This window comes from Ursus maritimus, unplaced genomic scaffold (genome assembly GCF_017311325.1).
Source record: "Ursus maritimus isolate PB19 unplaced genomic scaffold, ASM1731132v1 scaffold_13, whole genome shotgun sequence".
In the NCBI taxonomy this organism is placed as follows: Eukaryota; Metazoa; Chordata; class Mammalia; order Carnivora; family Ursidae; genus Ursus; species Ursus maritimus.
Genome location: NW_024423675.1, coordinates 26,322,574 through 26,341,638, shown reverse-complemented (window position 1 = coordinate 26,341,638; position 19,065 = coordinate 26,322,574). Strand labels below are relative to the sequence as shown.

Below are 19,065 nucleotides of genomic sequence, written 5' to 3'. Positions count from 1 at the left end.
CACCTCTTCTAACCTGGAATCCACACTTAGCTTTTCATGTAAATGCAAGATTATGCACGAAGTAAGATTACTTTCAACAGTGGTTCCCCTTCCTGCCTCCCTCTCCCACCCACCTCTACTTCAAATGGGCCTTCTTTTGCGCAGCTCAGAGATAATTGCTATGTTAGAGCACAGCCTGCAGTCTCAGGCTCCGCCCTGGCTTTGCCAATTGACTGCTAGTTGGACAAGTCGCTCATTCCTCCTGAGGCCTCATTCCCTCTGTAGGACGGAAAGGACTGGAATAAACTATCCCTAGTATCTCCGTCCCTTTCTCAGATAGTTTTCAATAGCAGAAGCAAAACAGAGAGACTTTGTCAAATGGATTGATTGAGTTTGTGTGTTCTATTTCCCATGCTTTCAACCTCTCTACACTAAGCCAAACCTAAATTATTCTTCGTTGTGGTTTTCATATTCAGTTCACCCTGAAAATAGGCCATGTTTTGGAGATCTATAAGGAAAGTACAAATTCTCCTTTTTTCACTAAGTATAGAGAAAACAACATCTCACAAATTTGCTGCTACAGTTGGGTTCATCCTGACGGTCTCCTTGGCAGATCTGGAACCCCTTAGGGGTTGTGCAGACTTATGAGAAGTCTCAACCAATTATTCCTTCCAACTTAAAACATGGTCGGCCAATACCAAAGGCCATTCTAGAACAACAGAAATTTATATTAGCAATTATTTTTTTAAAAACCTTGCCCCATGAAAATACCTTGCAAGCTATATAATATTACCAAATACATAGAAAGATTTCTCCTGTTAAGAAATTTATTTCATTTCACAGCTCTTTTCTCATCAGCGACGGATCCAAATATGGCCACGGCTTGTTCTCAAAAGTCAAAATTGTTGCAATAATTAGTTGGAGGGTGGGAAAAAACGAACAGATGACCTCAAAGGCTGCCTGCAATCGGAAGATTTTGTTTAAAAAAATAGAGTAACACATTGTCCATAGCTTTGCCTAGAAAGTAAAACTAATCCTTTTTTCCCTAGAACAAAGATCTCTTTGTGCTCACCTATGGAGCTCTGGTTGCCCAACTATGTAAAGATTATGAAAAAGATGAAGATGTGAATAAATATTTAGATAAAATGTAAGTAGAAGTCTTTTATTCTCATGGAATGTATATTGTTTGTTAACTTCCTCTAAATTTTGTCCAACTCTAATGATTTTGCTCCACTTCACAAGCTCTTCTATTATTTCAATGAATCACATTTTAAAACTGAACACCCTTTCTGACAATTGCCATTTGGACTGTCGTAAATTATAAGGTAAGAGGAAGGAAACGTTTTTTCTATGAAAATCAAGCTTGGAACATATCCTTTTTAGGTAGAAATCATTTCTTTGCTAGTCACTTATAAGCAAAAGTCTGGTAAAAACAGATTGTTCTTTTAACAAGGTGATGGATCATCAAATTTGATTCTTTTCAGAAGTCTTTTGTTCCTAATATAACTCCTTCTAATATAAATATATGCTTACGTAGGTATAGACCATTTGTGGCAGGATATGCAAAAAATTACTAACGGCAGTTGCCTGAGAGAACTTGAAGACAGGGGGTTACATGTAGAAGAGAGATTTACTTTTTCCTATGTAGTGTTTTTATTGTCTGAATGCTTTTACCATTGCTGTGCATATTTATTTAAAAATATACTAAAGGGAGAAACCCACCCCTTCCTTTTAAAATAAAGTCCATTCTCCTTGTCTTTATTAATGGAGATTCCTTCTGCACAAATTCAACCTTTAATTTTCTCAGAATAATTATATGAGCATCAGATTATTGCTCAATAATAAAATATCTGTCAACATTTTTTGAGCCTCTTAATTATGGATCCTGAAACGGACTCTAACAGGGCAATCACCAGAAAGCCTATACTAATTAGAAGATCTAGTTAGAAAGGTTGAAGGGGAACTTCAGCCTAGTTGAGCATTTTAGGGCTTTTAAAAAGGGTTCATGGTGTTTTTAGTTGGAAAACAGGAAAAAGACAACATAAAGGAAAGCTTGAAAGGGTTTTTTTGAACCCTGGTTTCCTCCCTTTCTAAGCTTCTTCTTTTTCTACTAGAAAGTTCTTTTTCATTGTCCTGTGTTTATTTTGGCCCATGTAACTTTTCTTTTTCATTTCCTCTTCATTAGCAGGAGTACTTCCTAAGATAAACTGTCTGTAATAGTGAGAGCTGCTTAACCTATCTTACCCTTAGGTTGTACTGGAACACGTGGTAGAGCATTTCCAGAACACACATCATTTTATGTAGCTCATGTTAAATTTGCATTGTTTTGAAAACAGCTGTAGAAAATGAAGAAACTCATATATTTGACTGAAAAAACATACCTTGGTTAGCTACTTGGGTGCACGTTTTAACAAATAAGAATGAAATATTAAAGAATAAATTTTGAAAGGCTACAGAAAGGCCTTGCCTTAAGAACAGCAATAATTCACATTTGGATTTCTTTAATAGCTTCTGCTAAGAACATCTTACATTTTTAATCTGATATATAAACTACCTGCTTTACAGAAACATACCCTTTGACTGAAACAAGATGTGTGTGTGTGTGTGTGTGTGTGTGGTGTATATATATATATTTGTGTGTTTGTATGTACACACACACACACTGCACTGACCATAACACCCTAGCTTTCTTTCTTTTTTTTTTAAGATTTTATTTGTTTATTTGAGTGGGAGCAGAACAAGAGAGAGAGCGAGCAAGAGAGCGTGTGCGTGCGTACACATACACACACGCACACACACACACACACACGCATGCACACACGCACGCGCGTGAGGGGGGAGGGGCAGAGAGAGAGGGAGAAGCAGGCTCCCCACTCGAGCAGGAAGCCTGACTCAGGGCTTGATCCCAGGACCCCAGGATCACGACCCGAGCCGAAGGCAGACGTTTAAATGACTGAGGCACTCGGACGCCCCCCCATTCTGGCTTTCTATCACTTCCCACTGTCCAGGGCTGTAATGTGCATACAAATTAAAAAACACTGGGAACATTTTTAAGTCCCAGTACAACTATTTCCGCAAAGTATACATTCTGTTCTTCAAAGGTCTTTTCAGTGTGAACTTTCTAGCTAGACTCACAAAATAGTTATCTCAGAAGGCAAGTAAGCCAAATTGAGTATTTCTACCTACTCCGAAATATCAATAGACTATCTCATAGATATAGTGAATTAATGAGCACTCTGACATCAAATCCATCTCCCCCCAACCACCCAGCCACCAAATTTCTGCCCCCTTGTAGGCCCCGGGGGCTAGACCTTCCCTCCGCACACGGTGGTGTCTTTATCTTGGTGGGCCTTCTGTTGCTCCGTTCACATGGTTTCATTTGTCTGTGTACACGCGGTTGTGAAATTAAAAGATCGATTTTGTGCCAGTTGTTTAGCAAAGGCGGTCTTGCTCCTTTTCATTTCCACCATTCAGGTCACATTTGTTCAACTAGACTGAAAGTTCTTGGGTCTGTCTTGTCGCAGGTGTCAGCTCAGCCGTGGCCGCCGCAGCTCAGCTGTGTTATGACATCTCAGTAAGAGGCCCTAACGCTGTACTTCAGGAACGGCCCGATCCACTCGTGGTGGGGTGGAGCTAACAGATAGTACAAATACTTTCTCCCAAGTCCCACAGATTCAGATCCCCTCGAATGAAAAATGAATTTTCTGAATGTCACTTTTTTTTTGTTTTCGCTAAACTTCAGAGTCCTAACTGCAGAAACCTACACTGGCAATAAAAATTGATGTTTCTTTTCCCTTCCTCCTCTCCTTCTGGAGCCCATCCTGGACATGTTTGTCCTCTCACCATGAGAACTCTGCTAAGAGAAGAATGAGCAGCCAAGGACCACACCTACAGCAGACAAGTTAGCTAGATTCTCATTCTGTTTCCATCAACAGCTACTGGTGAGAAAGTTAGCTGTCAGTAAGATCCATTAGGCTGCACACCCCAACCTCCCTTAGCTTTAATAGACACTGTCGGATTTGGGCCAACCTTACCTCCTCAGGCTTCTCTGCTCATAGAAAACTAGTTCGTGTTTCCCGGATAATTGCTCTCTGCTTCTGTATCTGTAAGACAAATAAAATGCCTACCGCCCCATAGCCATTGGACTTGTCCAATTTGCTTTACTTTGCTATCCATGCAAGTGCTAAACAGAGGACTCCGTTCTTAAACACTGATAGCGTTCACTACTCAAATATTATTTTCAGACCATACTCTTTCCTCAATCACAGGGGATACGGCATTGGAACACGGCTGGTGGAAGACTTTTTGGCTCGATCTTGTGTAAGAAGATGCCACAGTTATTCAGAAATTGCAGACATAATTGCCCAGGTAAATGCATTTTTAGCTCTTTCAAGATGCTTTGAAAATCTTTGATTTGTCCTCAGTTCTGTAGCTTTCTGCTCTGATTGGGTAGGTTCTTTCTGTATTCATTATTAGGTGCTAAGAGATTCTGATTGAAAAGCATTTTATTTCAGCACAGGAATAAAGCTATTGTGAACAGAGATGAATGCTTTTAGGCACTTAAGGATCTATAGATTTTTCTGACCACACAGTGTGCGTGGAGTGTATGTCCCACACTGGGAAAAATGTTTTGAGATGGTAAACAGAAAGGGAGTGTACTAGGGCAGCCTCATAACATGATGACACAAATCGGTTTCTTTGTATAATCACCTTATACACGGAGGCCGTGGTCTTTGGCTGTCTCAGAGAATCTTGTTGTGGCCATTTTATTCGCAGAGCAATGTTTCCCGAGAAAAATAAAGCTTCCTGTAAAAGTATGTGCTCTAAGAACTTTCGCCGTCCTCATATATGAGAGACAACTTGGAATCATCTGAGACCAACTCAAACATCTTAGGTAGAAGATGAGATCGGGGAATGCATCCTTAGCCAGAATCCCTTCAGTCCGCTGGTCTGCGATTATTAACCTAGTGTTGTTCATTTGGGACAAACCTGGAAAGTATACATGAGTATCAGATATTTATAAGGTTCAGGATACCGCCTCCAGATTCTCACAACAGACCTATTAAGTTGCTCTCATTCTTCTTTTCTCTCCTGATCCTTAATATTACTATTTCCATACTGACTTTTCACATGAGTGGCAATAATCATTCTACATAGTGCTTTGTGATTCCAAATGCAGTTTTACATATTCTTTTGTCTTTTACCCTTGTGCAGTATCCCTGTGAAGCAGGCAGAGTAGGAGTTGTTCCCATTTTCCAGATAAGAAAACTGAGTCCCATGGGGCACCTGGGTGGCTCAGTCGTTAAGCATCTGCCTTCGGCTCAGGGCGTGATCCCGGCATTCTGGGATCGACCCCCACATCAGGCTCCTCTGCTGGGATCCTGCTTCTTCCTCTCCCACTCCCCCTGCTTGTGTTCCCTCTCTCGCTGGCTGTCTCTCTCTGGCAAATGAATAAATAAAATCTTTAAAAAAATAAAAGAAAAAAAAAGAAAACTGAGTCCCAGAAAGACTATGATAAAAATTAAATACTAGTATATACCTAAAAAAAAGTATGCCTTCAAAAACACAATCCAAATGAAAGATTTTTCCAATTTTTGTTATGATTACTCTCATTATTTCATTTCATCTCTCATTATTTCATTATTTCATGAATAATGTGGTTGAAATCAAAATCTAGGTCTTCTAGTCTCAGTGTAATGAGTTTACCACACAACAGGTTAAAAAATTCTCTTTCCCTGTTTGCAGAATATAACTAAAATAATGAAGCAGTAGTTTGAAAAATAAAATAATTTTTCACTAAGCCAAGTTTATGATCAATGCTATAAAAATACTAGGTGTTTTAATGGGAAATATTTAAAATATATAAATGTAGATGGTTGTGTTCTATTTCTGTCAAATGTCATTGGGGTTTTGATGAGGATTGGTTGCACTGCGTTAGTAGATCACTTTGGGTCTATGGACATCGTAACAGTGTTTAATCTTCTAATCTATGAACATGGGATGTCATTCCATTTGTTTGTTTTGTTTAATTTCTTTCGTCAGTGTTTTGTAGTTTTCCATATACAAGTCTTTCACCTTCTTGCTTAAGTTTATTCCTTGGTATTTTATCCTTTTTCACTGATATTGTCAATGGTATTGTTTTCTTAATTTCTTTTCTGGACAGTTTGTTGTTAGTGTATAGAAACACAACCGATTTTGTATCCTGTAACTTTACTGAAATCACTTCTTAGTTCTAACAGGTTTGTGTGTGTGTGTGTGTGTGTGTGTGTGTGTAGCATTTAGGGGTTTCCCATATATAAGATTGTATCATCTGTAGAAAGAGATAATTTTACTTTTTTCTTGCCAATTGATATGCCTTTCATTTCTTTTTCTTGACTAACTACTCTAGCTAGGACTTCTAGTACTATGTTGAGTAGAAACGGTGAGAAGAAGCATCCTTCTTGCTCTTGATCTTAGAGAAAAATCTTTCCATTTCTTACCATTGAGTATGGCAATGGGGAAAGAATTGTCTTTTCAATGAATGGTGCTGGGAAAACTGGCTGTCCACATGGAAAGGAATAGAATTAGACTCTTACACCATATACAAAAATGGACTCAAGTGGATTAAAATGTAACCATAAGACCCAAAACTGTAAAACTCCCAGAAGAGGGGCTCCTGGGTGGCTCAGTTAGTTAAGCATCCAACTCTTGGTTTCAGCTCAAGTCATAATCTTGGGGATACACACACACACACACACACACACACACACAAGTTTTGGTGGAGATGTGGAGAGAATGGAACCCTTAAGGGCGCACTGTTGGTAGGAATTCAAAATGGTACAGCCACTATGGAAAACAGTTTGAAAGTTCATCAAAAAATTAAAAATAGGATTATCTAAGACCTACCAATCCCACTTCTGGGTATTTATCCAAAAAAATTGAAATCAGGATCTTGAAGAGATATTAGCACCCTATATTCACTGCACCACTATGCGCAACAGCCAAGACGTGGAAACAACCTAAAAGGCAATCAACAGAGGAACAGGTAAAGAAAATGTGGCATATACATGCAATGGCATACTTTTAAAAAAGGGACATTCTGCATTGTGAAACAACATGGCTGAACCCAGACACAGAAAGACAAATAACTGCATGATTCCACCTAGATAAGGTACGTAAAATATTCAAATTCATAGAATCGAAGAAGGGAATGGTGGTTGCCAGGGGCTGTGGGGAGGAGGAAATGGGGAGTTATTAACCAATGGGCATAAAGTTTCAGTCAAGCAAGATGAATGCGCTTTAGAGGTCTGTGGTCCAACATTGCACCGGTCATCAACAACAATATATTGTACACTTATAAAAGTGTTAAGAGGGTAGATCTCATGTTAAGTGTTCTGATCCCAATTTTTAAAAAGCTTAAAAGAAACAAGTCTGTTTGATATAAAACTAAGAACATTCACTTTCCGAATATCTCTCCTCTAAATTTTTATGTCTTTTTTATTTTTCTCATGTCATGGAAATTCTTATCTGCTCCTCCTGTCCTCTATAAACTGGGAGAAAATCCACTTCTACTCCTTTGCAAGATTCCTTCCTCCAATGAAGAGAATTTTTTGTCATCCTGACCCTTCTCTCGTGCAGAGGGTCTGTCTCCCTTTGTCCTTCCTTCTGAGGTCCGATTTCCTCCCACTTAATCATTTTCACTTCTCCAGCAAAATGTTCTTTCACGTGTGGGAATGACGTCACCCAATTCAGAAGCATTTTAACACAGAGGAAGGGGCAGACCTTAGCTGCAGACTCACCCGCTGATGCTTTCTTTATAATTGGCAGCTTTCAGTAGGAGGTCTGGCCTTCAGCAGCATTATCTCATTAATCCTTGTAAACTCTCCTGTTACAGAGTCAGTTTTAGGGGGGAGGGGAGCAAGGTCAGAGGAAATTTACCATAGTCACATGCTGCCCCTGGAGCATAGCAGGGTCAGGAACAGAACCGAAACGTCGTGACTTTGCCTGTCTACCCCCTCAGACCAGGCCCTCACCGCGGCATCTTTGCGTACTCAGCATTTTGGTGAGCTTTGGACCTCAGATTGCGCCATCTAGTGGTCGGAAGAGAAATCCTACGACAGAGGCCAAATCTGCTCAAAAAAAGTTTGTCATCAGGTCTTTTATTTCATATAAAAAAGAGATGACAGGCTAATTCTAAAGTCATATACCTGCGACATTAAAATGTATCCGTTTTTAAACTATGGTTGTATCATATGAAAGTCTACTTTTGTAGTGATTGCCTCAAATTTTAAATAAGATGTATAATTTATAAAGATTGTCAGCGGCATTAGAAATGATGTTGAAAAACCATTAGTAATACAGCGCCTTTCTTTAGAAAAGCTCAAAGTAATTGCCACCTATTATTTTTTTTCCCTTTCAAGAGTCTTGTGAAGTAAAAACAACAGCCATCATTTTACTGATGACATAGTTCAGTCTTAGGATGTCACCACAGTTACATCATCAAAAAAGCCAGCTGAGAATTTACTTTTTCTGATCTTATTCCAGTGCTTTTCCCAAAATTAATTGTTTCTTTAAAATGTACCTGCGGGGGCACCTGGGTGGCTCAGTAGGTTAAGCGACTGCCTTTGGCTCAGGTCATGATCCCAGGGTCCTGGGCTTGAGCCCCACATTGGGCTCTCAGGCTCTCTGTTCAGCAGGGAGCCTGCTTCTCCCTCTCCGTCTGCCCCTCACCCCACTTATTCTCTCTCTCCCCACCCCCATCTCTCTCTCTCAAATAAATAAATAAAATCTTAAAAAAAAAAAAAAAGAGTCCACATGCTGCTCAGCCACATTCCCAATGTGTGACACTGAGCAAGTCACGCCGCCTGTCGGAACCTCAGCTTCCCTGTCTGTCAGGTGGGACCTCTTTCAGCTGTAGTTTTTCTGAGTTTCAGGCTTTGCTTTCCCTAGGCAAACTCTGCACATGGAACTATCCTCATAAAGAGCTGAGTGTGATGGGTGTAGTTTCCAAAGCCTCCCTCAGAGCATCCGTACCGTCTAGTTACTGGTGCTGTTTACAACTGCTTGGCTTAGCACAAATTCTGCTCATCAAAGCTGGGAAAGCTTTTTACTATTAGGTCAATGTCATCATGATGTCATTATAAGGGTTAGAAGGAATGTATAATTTTTCAGTATAAATGTCACATCAGGGCTATTGTCACAGTAAGATGAAATTTTTAGAGAAAAATACATGGTATATGAAAAGTATAAAAAGACTCGTAAAAACTCAAAATTCTCATCCTTAGATGAAAAAGGTGGACTCCAAGATATTGTCCCTGGAAATTCTGAAAAGCAAAAATGTGATCTTTTCCTTTTAATAGTATAAATTGAAATTTTACCTTAATTAAATAACGGGAGCAATATTTTTTTTGGTGAGTGATATAAAATCAATGAAATAATTGAAAGGAAGTATTCACAGGAGGCAATATAAGAAAGGATGCCTACAGCAGGAAGGAAATCTAGATGGTGAATGTCAGAAGCATCAACTCAAGGGCAAAGATTTAGGAATATAATCCAGAGAGGAACTTGAATGGCAGAGGGGTTATTTTTTAACTGGATGATCATTTTTATTTAAAAAAAATCGTTCTAGTTAAGATGAGCGTTGAGGCTACACAGAAGGGTTCCAGCAAATCATACTGATCTTACCTCTTTTATCTTGCTTCTGACCCGAATGCATAAAACTACCATGGCTGGATTGATGCAAGTAATTCGAATATTTTGAAGCATAAATCTCCCGAGTCATTTCAGAATGGTGGCAGCTGCATAGCCGTAGAATGACGACCTGCAAGAGATTCGTGCTCAGAAGCACCGACTTTATGCTTCCGCAAGGACATCCGAATCTGACTTGATTAGACATTGTTAGAGGGGAATGCCACAGCCTGGAAGGTGGATCAGTGAGGGCCCCATCAAGAGACGGAAACCACACAATCATTTCAGTCAAGAAGGTTTACTAGAAAGCATTATTAACTATTTATATGGGACTAGCTACTAAGAAAGGGAAAAAAGTGCTAAAGAATGTCCTAGTGCTGAGGGAAAATACCCAAAGAAGAACCACAGTTTGAAGAGGGACCCTCTTCCCATGGCTGGGGTTCCAATGTCTTTGGAGACATGTGATTGCAGCCCATGGATGCTGGAAAAGGCCTCCGGGTTGTCAGGCTGAGATAGGTGGGTAGGGAATTGTGGATTAAAACTGGTAAACGGCAACCCTCCACAGGGGTATAAGTGGGCTGAGGCCGGCAGTGAGGGAACCACGGGAAGGGAGCCAGAACTCCGAAGGGAGTGCCACTGGGTGTCCCATGCCTGGCCAGTCACCATTTTCAGCAGGAGTAAGCCAAGAAAAGGCCCCCTGGGGCAGGAAGAGAAGTCTGTCCTCCTGCTGTATCCCTACGGAACCCTCTACTGCCAAAGGAGAAATGTTTGCAAGATCTACGTCTAGCCTCACAAGCAAGGCCATGAAGAGTCTGGAGCTGAGAAGCAATCATCAGACAAGCAGCACAGAAGACCTGAGCCGGTGTGATTGTCACATACATTTCTGTGGTCCTTTTTTGACTTCGATGGCCTCGTGTTTGACCCTACCCAAGCTGCTGGCCCACACAGGAACTAGTCTCACCTCTCAGGGTCGCTCAAGCTGGCTAGGGGACAGGAGACAAGAGGAAGGAAGCTGCACTCCTCTCTTAGCAGGATGGTTTCACCTTCTTGCAAATGGAGAAACCAAACAGGCCAAAGAGCACACTTTTCAATGTGCAAAACTTTTCAATGTGCAAACTTCTGAAACAAAAACTTTCTGTTAAACGCTGACATTTGTTAAATCCAGCCAGTGGCTCTTTATGGATTTCTCTATAACCAAATCTGTTCTCTCCCATAACTAGTAAATTTCCTCTATTTTATTACTGTTCCAAGTGCCATTAACTGACATTATGGGCCACGAACCTCAGAACAGGACTGGCTAATGACTTGTGTTCTCTTCCCTGGAAGTCCAAAGGAGTGAGTTGAGGAGACCATGGTACGTTGGCCACTAAGCGGCCGCCCGCTGAAACGTAGAGCAGGGCTTAGACGCACGTCTGGGGTAGGGGCTCGTAAGCTTGAAATGGACCAGGTCCATTTTCTGAAATGTGCCGAAGGGTGAAACTTAAGTTTTCATTGTAGGAGGCAGGAGTTGCAGTCACGATGAGTAAGCAAACATGACGGAACAACTTCTGAAACGAAAGGGAACCCATGATTATTACCTTTACTGAGAACATTTTTATTGTGAAAAAAGAGTGACATGAGTCTGCACTTTAGCTTAATGTGTTAGTCTGCGAAATCGAATTTTACTGGGTTTTATGCCTGCTAATCTTCCAAAAATTTGCAGTTGACCAGCTTTTTTGGGGGGGTATATATTTCTGTTCTCCATCTAACTACAGCCAAAGTACTGTACAAAGAATGGAAATAATACAGAATTTTCTTGAGTTTCTTTGATTTGACTCTGGAGTGAGGTTATCTTTCATCTCTGGGAAATTTCATTGCCCTGTCCCGTCTGTAAGCTTTTCAAAGGAATGGACAATTTCAAACATTCTTGGGGTTTGGCCCGCAGTGCCATGGCAAACCAGGACACTGTAGACATTCATTAAAAATTGTTGAAGTGAATTTGGAAAATATTTGTAGATCTTTTCCCTCAAGCACACGCTGGTTCTCCTCCTCTTCTGTCCAGGAGAGGGCAGTGGTCCACATTCATCTCCGAATCAAAGCCTGCCTGCCCCTCCCGCCCTGGCTCCCAGCACCTGCAGGAGCTCCCTTACTTCAAGCAAGATTTACCACATCGAAAATTCAGTGCTCCAGAAGTGTCTGGTGGCTCACAATAGCCGATCTGCAATAACACGATTTGAACTGAATAGGATCCTGGACAGGACAAGAGCTGATTCTCATTAAATAATGGACAGTGAACTCATCTTGCTAATTTTATTGAAACATTCAGGGTTTTTTCACCACTATTTATATGAGTGTAGAAAGTTTCAGGAGAAGAGGGAGATTTGGTCTTCCTACACTGAGGTCAATTGTGATTACAAAAAAAAAAATGCAAGCATTAAATAGATAATCAAATCATTAGATATTACACTTAACTTACTCAACAGGCATCTATCACTTCCAGTTTATTATAAGGGCAGATAGAAAATACAATTATACCTTTCTCTAGTCTAAGAGCTGAAAAACATCTCCTTAGCTGCACAAAAATGTATTTCATACTTTCCAAACCCATTTATGGTAAGATTTCATTATCAAGGGAAGCTAATTAAAGATAAAATTGATCAATTAAATAAATCATTTCCATTTACTTTAGAAAATATTTGAAATGTGTTCTAAAATTCATCATGGAGCCAGATTGTGTTGGGTGGACTCCTTCACGCCGCTGGCTGGTGGGTTAGGTCAGGTCAGAGTGGCTGATGGTAAGGGTGCTCTGGGGACACAACAGCTAGGCCTCCGGGCAGAGCAGAAATCAGGAAATCCCTCAGTCTACCCTGTCATGTCAGGAGCAGGCATCTGTGGTTCCTGGCTTCGGTCCTTGTCATTTTGGTGACTCAACTGTTCTCTGCTTACTTGGCTCTTGCAACTACCTGCTGACATCTTCCTATTCTTTATCTGCTCTCCACCCCCGTGACTCTGCCACCTCAGGACTTCTGCTTACTCTCCTTTACTCTCTTCTTTCTGGGTGTCTTTTGTCTTCTGTGACTCTCTGTGTCTCATATTCAAAGTCCCCAAAAGACCCTCTGACCTGTCCAGTCAATCACTTGCCCTCCGTGGGTAGAGCTTCCCTGACATGCATCTTCCGGCCCGTAGCCAAGCTGTGGCCTGACTGCCCAGGCTCGCAAATGCCCATCCTAGTCCATTACCTATGGCCACAATGGCAGCGGAATGAGACGCAGAGCCTGGCCATCACAGGGAGCCCCCCAGGAAGGGGATTCGGGTATGAAAAACATTCTGAGATCTCCCAAAACTGGGCAAAGCACCTGGCAAAGACCTCATTCTTCCTGTCTAGGAAATTGTTTGTGAGTCTTCTTTACCTATGAACCATCTGCTCTTGTTATTTGTCTTACTGATGCTGGCATGTGTTTTCCTTTGTTCCAGAGGCTAGAATTCCCGTGTGGAAGAGAGTAGTGGGCTCCATGTAACATGTTAACTATAGGGTATTGGAATCAAGAGAATTGTCCTTGCTATGTGTTTTGCAGGTAATAATCAAGTAAGAAATTTAAAAAAAAAAAGCGTCCTCTGGGAAGCAATCCAAGCCAAACCACATTATTTGTTGAAAATAAATATTTTAGACCACTAGCTAGGCAGAGGAGGGCAGACATTTCTCAGAACGATAAACTCTGAGGGATGCTTCTGTGGAAGGGAGACAGCCAAATTCTCTTGAGAAAAATGATGTTGCTACCACAGTATCGGGTTTTCTTTTGAATTTTTTATAAAGGAACCAATCATAAAAGTTTGTTCTGGTCCTCTAATCCCATAGGGCTTTTGTTTTTGTCTCTTTTTCTAGATCTTTTTCAGTCCCTTCTCTTGGCATTCTCTGTTTTTTTCAGAGAATGTTACCAGAGATGACCTGATTTTTTATGGACTAGGAAAACTGCCCAGGTGAAATGAACTTGAGCCAGGCCATTCAAGACAGAGACATCAGCATATCTTAGGTTTTTTTCTTTCTCTTAAAAACAAAGCAAAACAGGCTTTGTTCCTTATGCTTCTGTATTTTACTTCTCTCCTTTCTTTTTTTAAAATTTTTTAAAGATTTATTTTAGAAAGAGAGAGAGAGCGTGCATGGAGGGAGGGGGCCAGAGAGGGAGAGAGAGAATCCCAAGCAGACTCCCCCCTGAGCGTGGAGCCTGATAAAGGCTCCATCTCACAATCCCGAGATCACGACCTGAGCCAAAAATCAAGAGTCAGACACTTAACCAGTTGAGCCACTCAGGTGCCCTTCTTTCTTTTTTTCTGATTATATTTGTCTTCCTCCATTTTCTAAACAATGTACATGTTTAAAAGGAATACTTTCCCTAAAAGGCATCGTATTTCACAATTCTGGGTATAAGCCTAAGTGTAACGCACCCAGCACGATGCACAACACTTGAATTGTGTCCACATCCTGATTCTATGCACAAAATTGGGAGACTTTTTTCTGTCCTTTGAATATTACTTTTTCAACCAGGATGCAAATTTAAATCTCAATTCTCAAGTTGCTTTCCTTCAGACCTCCCCTATCCTCCCCCCCACCCCACCCCCACTCATCCGCTCGCGCGCGCGCACACACACACTCTCCTCCTCCTTACGCACAATTTCTTTGAAGGGATAGACTAAGAAATGCAGCCTGGATGGCATAGAATAGAGGGAATGCTGGAACGTTTTTATCACTAGGCAACCCCTGCCCTTTGTTAAAATCCCGCACTGATGGCGAAGGTCTGGTCTTCCCTGACGATCCTCTCAAAAGGTGGCTCATCTCACCAGGGATGGGAGCACCTCACTGCCCCTGGCCCACATCACCAGGTGATATGCCCTGGCTCAGCCTTCTGCCTTCCAGGACACGGAGAGGAGGCTTTGTGCTCCCCACACAGATGCTAATGGAGGGAAGCTTCCATTCAGGCAATCCAGGTAATTCTGGGTGAGAAGTGGGGAGAGGTTACAGGGTGGCTGACCACTTATTTCACGTACATCAGACAGCCAACAGTTGTGACTGTCAGCTCAGAGACCCCCCACACCCCCACACACACAACCATCCTAAAATATTTAGGTGTCTTGCCACTGTTTTATGCTAGAATAATCTGTAAATAGATGTTTGAGAATGTGGCCTTTATTGCGTGTGCTTTCCATTCCCACCCAGAAGACTGAAGTGGGAAACTGAGGTATTAGAACAGCAGGGTCCTCAGAGTCTAGGTTGGATTTGGGACCCAGGCATTCCTCACTGCATGACCTGTGTGGGGAGCTGAAGAGGTGGGGAGAAAATCAGTGAAAGGCTCAGCCATTAATCCAAAGGGTCTGGACTAAGTGGCGCCTGAATGTTCACAGGTGACGGCGTGCCACTGGAGACCAGGTCACAGAGAGCTGCTCCCCTCTCCCCCACCCTGCAGGGCGGTGCAGGTGGGCTGGATCCCAGGGGGAGAGCACTGTCTGACCTTGCCCTCAATGCCCTCAATGCCCTCAATGCGGTCCTAGGATCACCCTTCCTTTCTTCCCTGCCCCAACAATGGAAGCTAATCAGATTAAGCCTAGACAGAACATCTTCTTTTGTTATTAATTACTATTTTTCAGAGGCTAACTCACAATGTAGTATTGGGGGCCTATTGAATGGCTTTACTTTTTCCACTTTTTCCAACAGATGATATTAAAATAAGTGGGAGCCCTTGATAAACAGGGATTGAATTCCATGGAAGTCACAGCCCAGCACCACACAGCATTCCAGAGAAGGCTGGCCGCACAGCTAGTTGAATGTCAGGCCATTTTCCTATTTAGTAACATTTTTGAGCAGGGAAGAAGGGAGTGGAAAAATTAAATGGAAAGAAAAACCCTTTATAGTCATAAAATTCTCAATATTTAAAAAATGATGAATATTAACAGCAAAAGGAACTCATCGAGTATTTTGAGAAATCTTCCCATTGGGGACAGAAATATAGCAGATGGATTATTAAAAATAAGAAACTCGTTTGAAGAAGTATAACCATTTAGGCTTAATTCCCCCCTCTGAGTGGGCAAGGACTGCCTTACACAAACACCCACACATACTTGATTTATTCCTCCTTTGTACCTCTGGGAGGGGTGAAAGAAGAAAAGCGTAGGAAGATTTCTTTTGTGGAAAAGCATGTGTGTGCATAGCCACGAGGTCTAGGGGATCTGCGGACTGCTCCGGCCCAACCCAGCAGACCACATCACTTACTCACGGCAGAGTTCCAAAATGAAAGTGGGCACCTGCGGGAAAATTACCCGTAAGCTGTTATTATGACGACATTTGTGTAATATTATTTTCCTTTAGTCACAGAGAAGCGTCTCTTAAGGCTCAGTTGTCAGTAAATTCTGCAAGTTATCCCCCCTTACCTACAAATGCCCATCTTCCAGTTTTCTGTGTATGGTCGGGTCTCATAGGACATCTGCCTTCATCTAGGCGTCTTATCTCCTCGGCACTGTTACCAAAGACGCCCCGGGGGAGAGCCTTTAATGTTCCGGATACGTCGGCACACGAAGATCTAGGCTGTCCTAACTTTCCGTTGGAGAGTCTCAGTTTTATTTCTATTTAACTAATTTGAATGAGATTCACGAGAGCCTGAGTTACGAAACAAACCAAAGTGTGTGCAACGAAAATAGCAATAGGGTTGGGAGCATTTTGTCACTCTAACTATTTACAAGGAAATTCCTTCCCAGGAGATGAAAACGGCTGAGGGAATACTCTGGGGGAACCAAACTCCAAAGGCTGAAGCAAGGTCCCGCTGGGCCTAAAGGTTCAGAGACACATGGGGAAGACAGCCACACTCTGGGGCCTCCTTGCTCAGGGTTCTTAGTGCATGTCAGAAGTAAGATTTTGTTCAGACTTGCCCTGCCCTCTCAGTGATGCTCCAGGGTGGGGGTTCTCAATTCTTAATGCTCCATAGAATCACCTAGAGCTTTAAAAAAAAAAAAAATCCAGATGCCCAAGCTCTTCTTTTGACCAATTGAGTGATGGTCTCTGGAAATAAGACCAGGCATCAGAACTTTTAAAATGCTCCCCAAGCAATCTTCATGGGTCTCCTCTGCTTTAAAGCAAGAGTTTGCAAACTGTGTTCCTTGGTTGGTGCTATAGGGTGATTGCTGTAAAGGCAGACGGAGGTGTGTGAGGACGGCCACTCCTCCAGATCCTTAGTCCAAATTCCTCCACCTCTCCTTTTATCTCTTTTAAGTGTTTCAAATAAAATAAAATGTCACTGAAAAAAAATTGAATAGTCTTGATTGAAAGAAAAAAAACCAAGCCCACCAGTGGTTGGGATGACTAACTTATCTCTTGGGAAGGAGATAGGGAGAGAAGCTGATCCTCCTAGGACATTCACTCCAAAGAAGATGGAAAATGATCAAATGTTGGTTTGTGACTATATATTTTTTTAACTGCGTATTTCCTATACAGGGTCAGTGAGACCCACTCCTAGTCACCCAGGTGTTTAAGGAAGCGAGTTTTTTAAAACACTAATTACTATCCCTCATGTTTCCTCCCATGATTTAAATACAAAAAACAAAAACAAAAAACGCTGGGAGAAAGTTGATACCATCAGCAATCACTATTAATGCAGACGCATATCTGTTCATGTTAAAATCTAGGAATGAGATGTTGTTACAGTGCAACTAGTAACTGTATCATGGGTTAGGTACTCTGGCCAGAGATGTATATATTTTGAGGTATCATTCTTAAGCAGAATTGCTCATATCACCAGAGTTCATAGTTTTCTTACTTAATCCTATTCCTGGAGATGATCTAGAGAATGTGACTAGATAAAATAATAAATGCATTTCCCCCATTTTCATCTCAGTTTTCATTATAATTTAAAACTTTTTAAAGATTTTTCTCTAACATGGGTGTGGCTATAGGATCAGGAAAACTGAAACTGTAAAAAGACGGCTAGTCATGTGGACAGACAGAAAGACGGGCTCGTACGATATAGAAATTAAAGTCTGGAGACTACTCCAAATCTTCTGTGAACTTCCCAGTGCTGGAGATCCCTTCTTTATCAAGTATCACTTTTACTGAAGGAAATATTAGGAAGTTGACCTTATTGATACAGGGAACTAGAAGCATAGTTTGGACATAGCTATCCCAAATAATTTAGAAACCCAAGGTGGAAGAGCTGTGCCGAATGGGAAAGAGGCCAGGAACCTGAGAACTAGACATAAAATTCCAGGAATACACCAAGAAGCCCGTTGATGGAATCCATGTGCTACTGGCTGTAAGATTTAGGACAACAGAGTTGAAACTCGGAGATGTACTAATCCAACACTCTGATTCTACCAATGAGGAAACATGTTTTTAAAGCTTAAATAATTACTTGAGAATACACCAACAGGAGACAACATTTCTGTGGTGGAAGTTAAGAGGTCAGATGAATCCAGGTCCAAATTTAGGCTCTGTTCTCTTACCCGTGGCTTAACCTTGACCTTTTTGAACTTCAGTGTTATTCATAAAAGTAAAAACAGTAATCCCTCCTCCCCAGCCTGGGAAATTTTAAAAATAAACCATATGTAAAGTCTCCATCACATATAGGTTGTCAATGAACATTAACTCTCCTTCCCTCCTTAGTGGAAGAGCAAAATTTAGAATATGATCTCTCTTACAGCTGCACAAGTGTTCTTTCTGCATCACTCAACCTTAACCAACTGAACATTGAAAATATTATTTGAGGGGCACCTGGGTGGCTCAGTCCATTAAATGTCTGTCTTCGGCTCAGGTCATGAACTCAGGGTCCTGAGATCAAGTCCCGCATTAGGGTAGGGGGGTCCCTGCTCAACAGGGAGCCTACTTCTCCCTCCGCATGTGCTCTCTCTCTCTCAAATAATAAATAAAATCTTTAAAAAAAAAGAAAATATTATTTGAAGCTGCCTAACAGCAGAGTTCCTTCCAGACTCAAATAGGAGATTTTATATATGTAATAAATATGTTCCAATCCCAAAAGGGATTAAACTAACTCAATGCTCTTGATCAAAATCCTACTCACATAGGTGTAAGTACAAAATGCCGCTACTGCTCTTGCTTGAAGGCTTCTTTCTGGGGCTTCCCTCCATGCTCAGCCTCCAGCCTCAGCAGCTCAGCTTTTGTCTCTCTTCAAATCTCATTATGTCCCAGTACACATGTTGGGCTTCATTAAGGCATAGTCAGAAGCCACTGCTATAATGATTAGAACCGGAGCCGGATCCTTCCCTCGTCAGCACCTCAGGGCAGTCTAGGCTCCCTTGGGAACTTTGGGCAATGATGGGATTGGGTTAAATATATGGTAACAATCAAGGCCACAACCACACAGAGAGAGAAATCTTCCTCCTTGCAGCTACCACATTAAGAGGTAACTATGTGGATCCCCTGCTCCTTGCTACTTACCTGTAGGT

At 41.6% G+C, this 19,065-nt stretch overlaps 1 protein-coding gene across 1 annotated transcript in view; it reads left to right on the top strand.

Annotated features, from left to right (window-relative positions):
* Window positions 1-19,065, top strand: part of TRAPPC3L (trafficking protein particle complex subunit 3L) — a 34,648-nt gene that overhangs the window by 2,074 nt on the left and 13,509 nt on the right. The window contains 2 exon segments of the mRNA XM_008691186.1: window positions 1,029-1,126; window positions 4,248-4,347. Coding sequence (XP_008689408.1) covers window positions 1,029-1,126; window positions 4,248-4,347 — 198 coding nt within the window.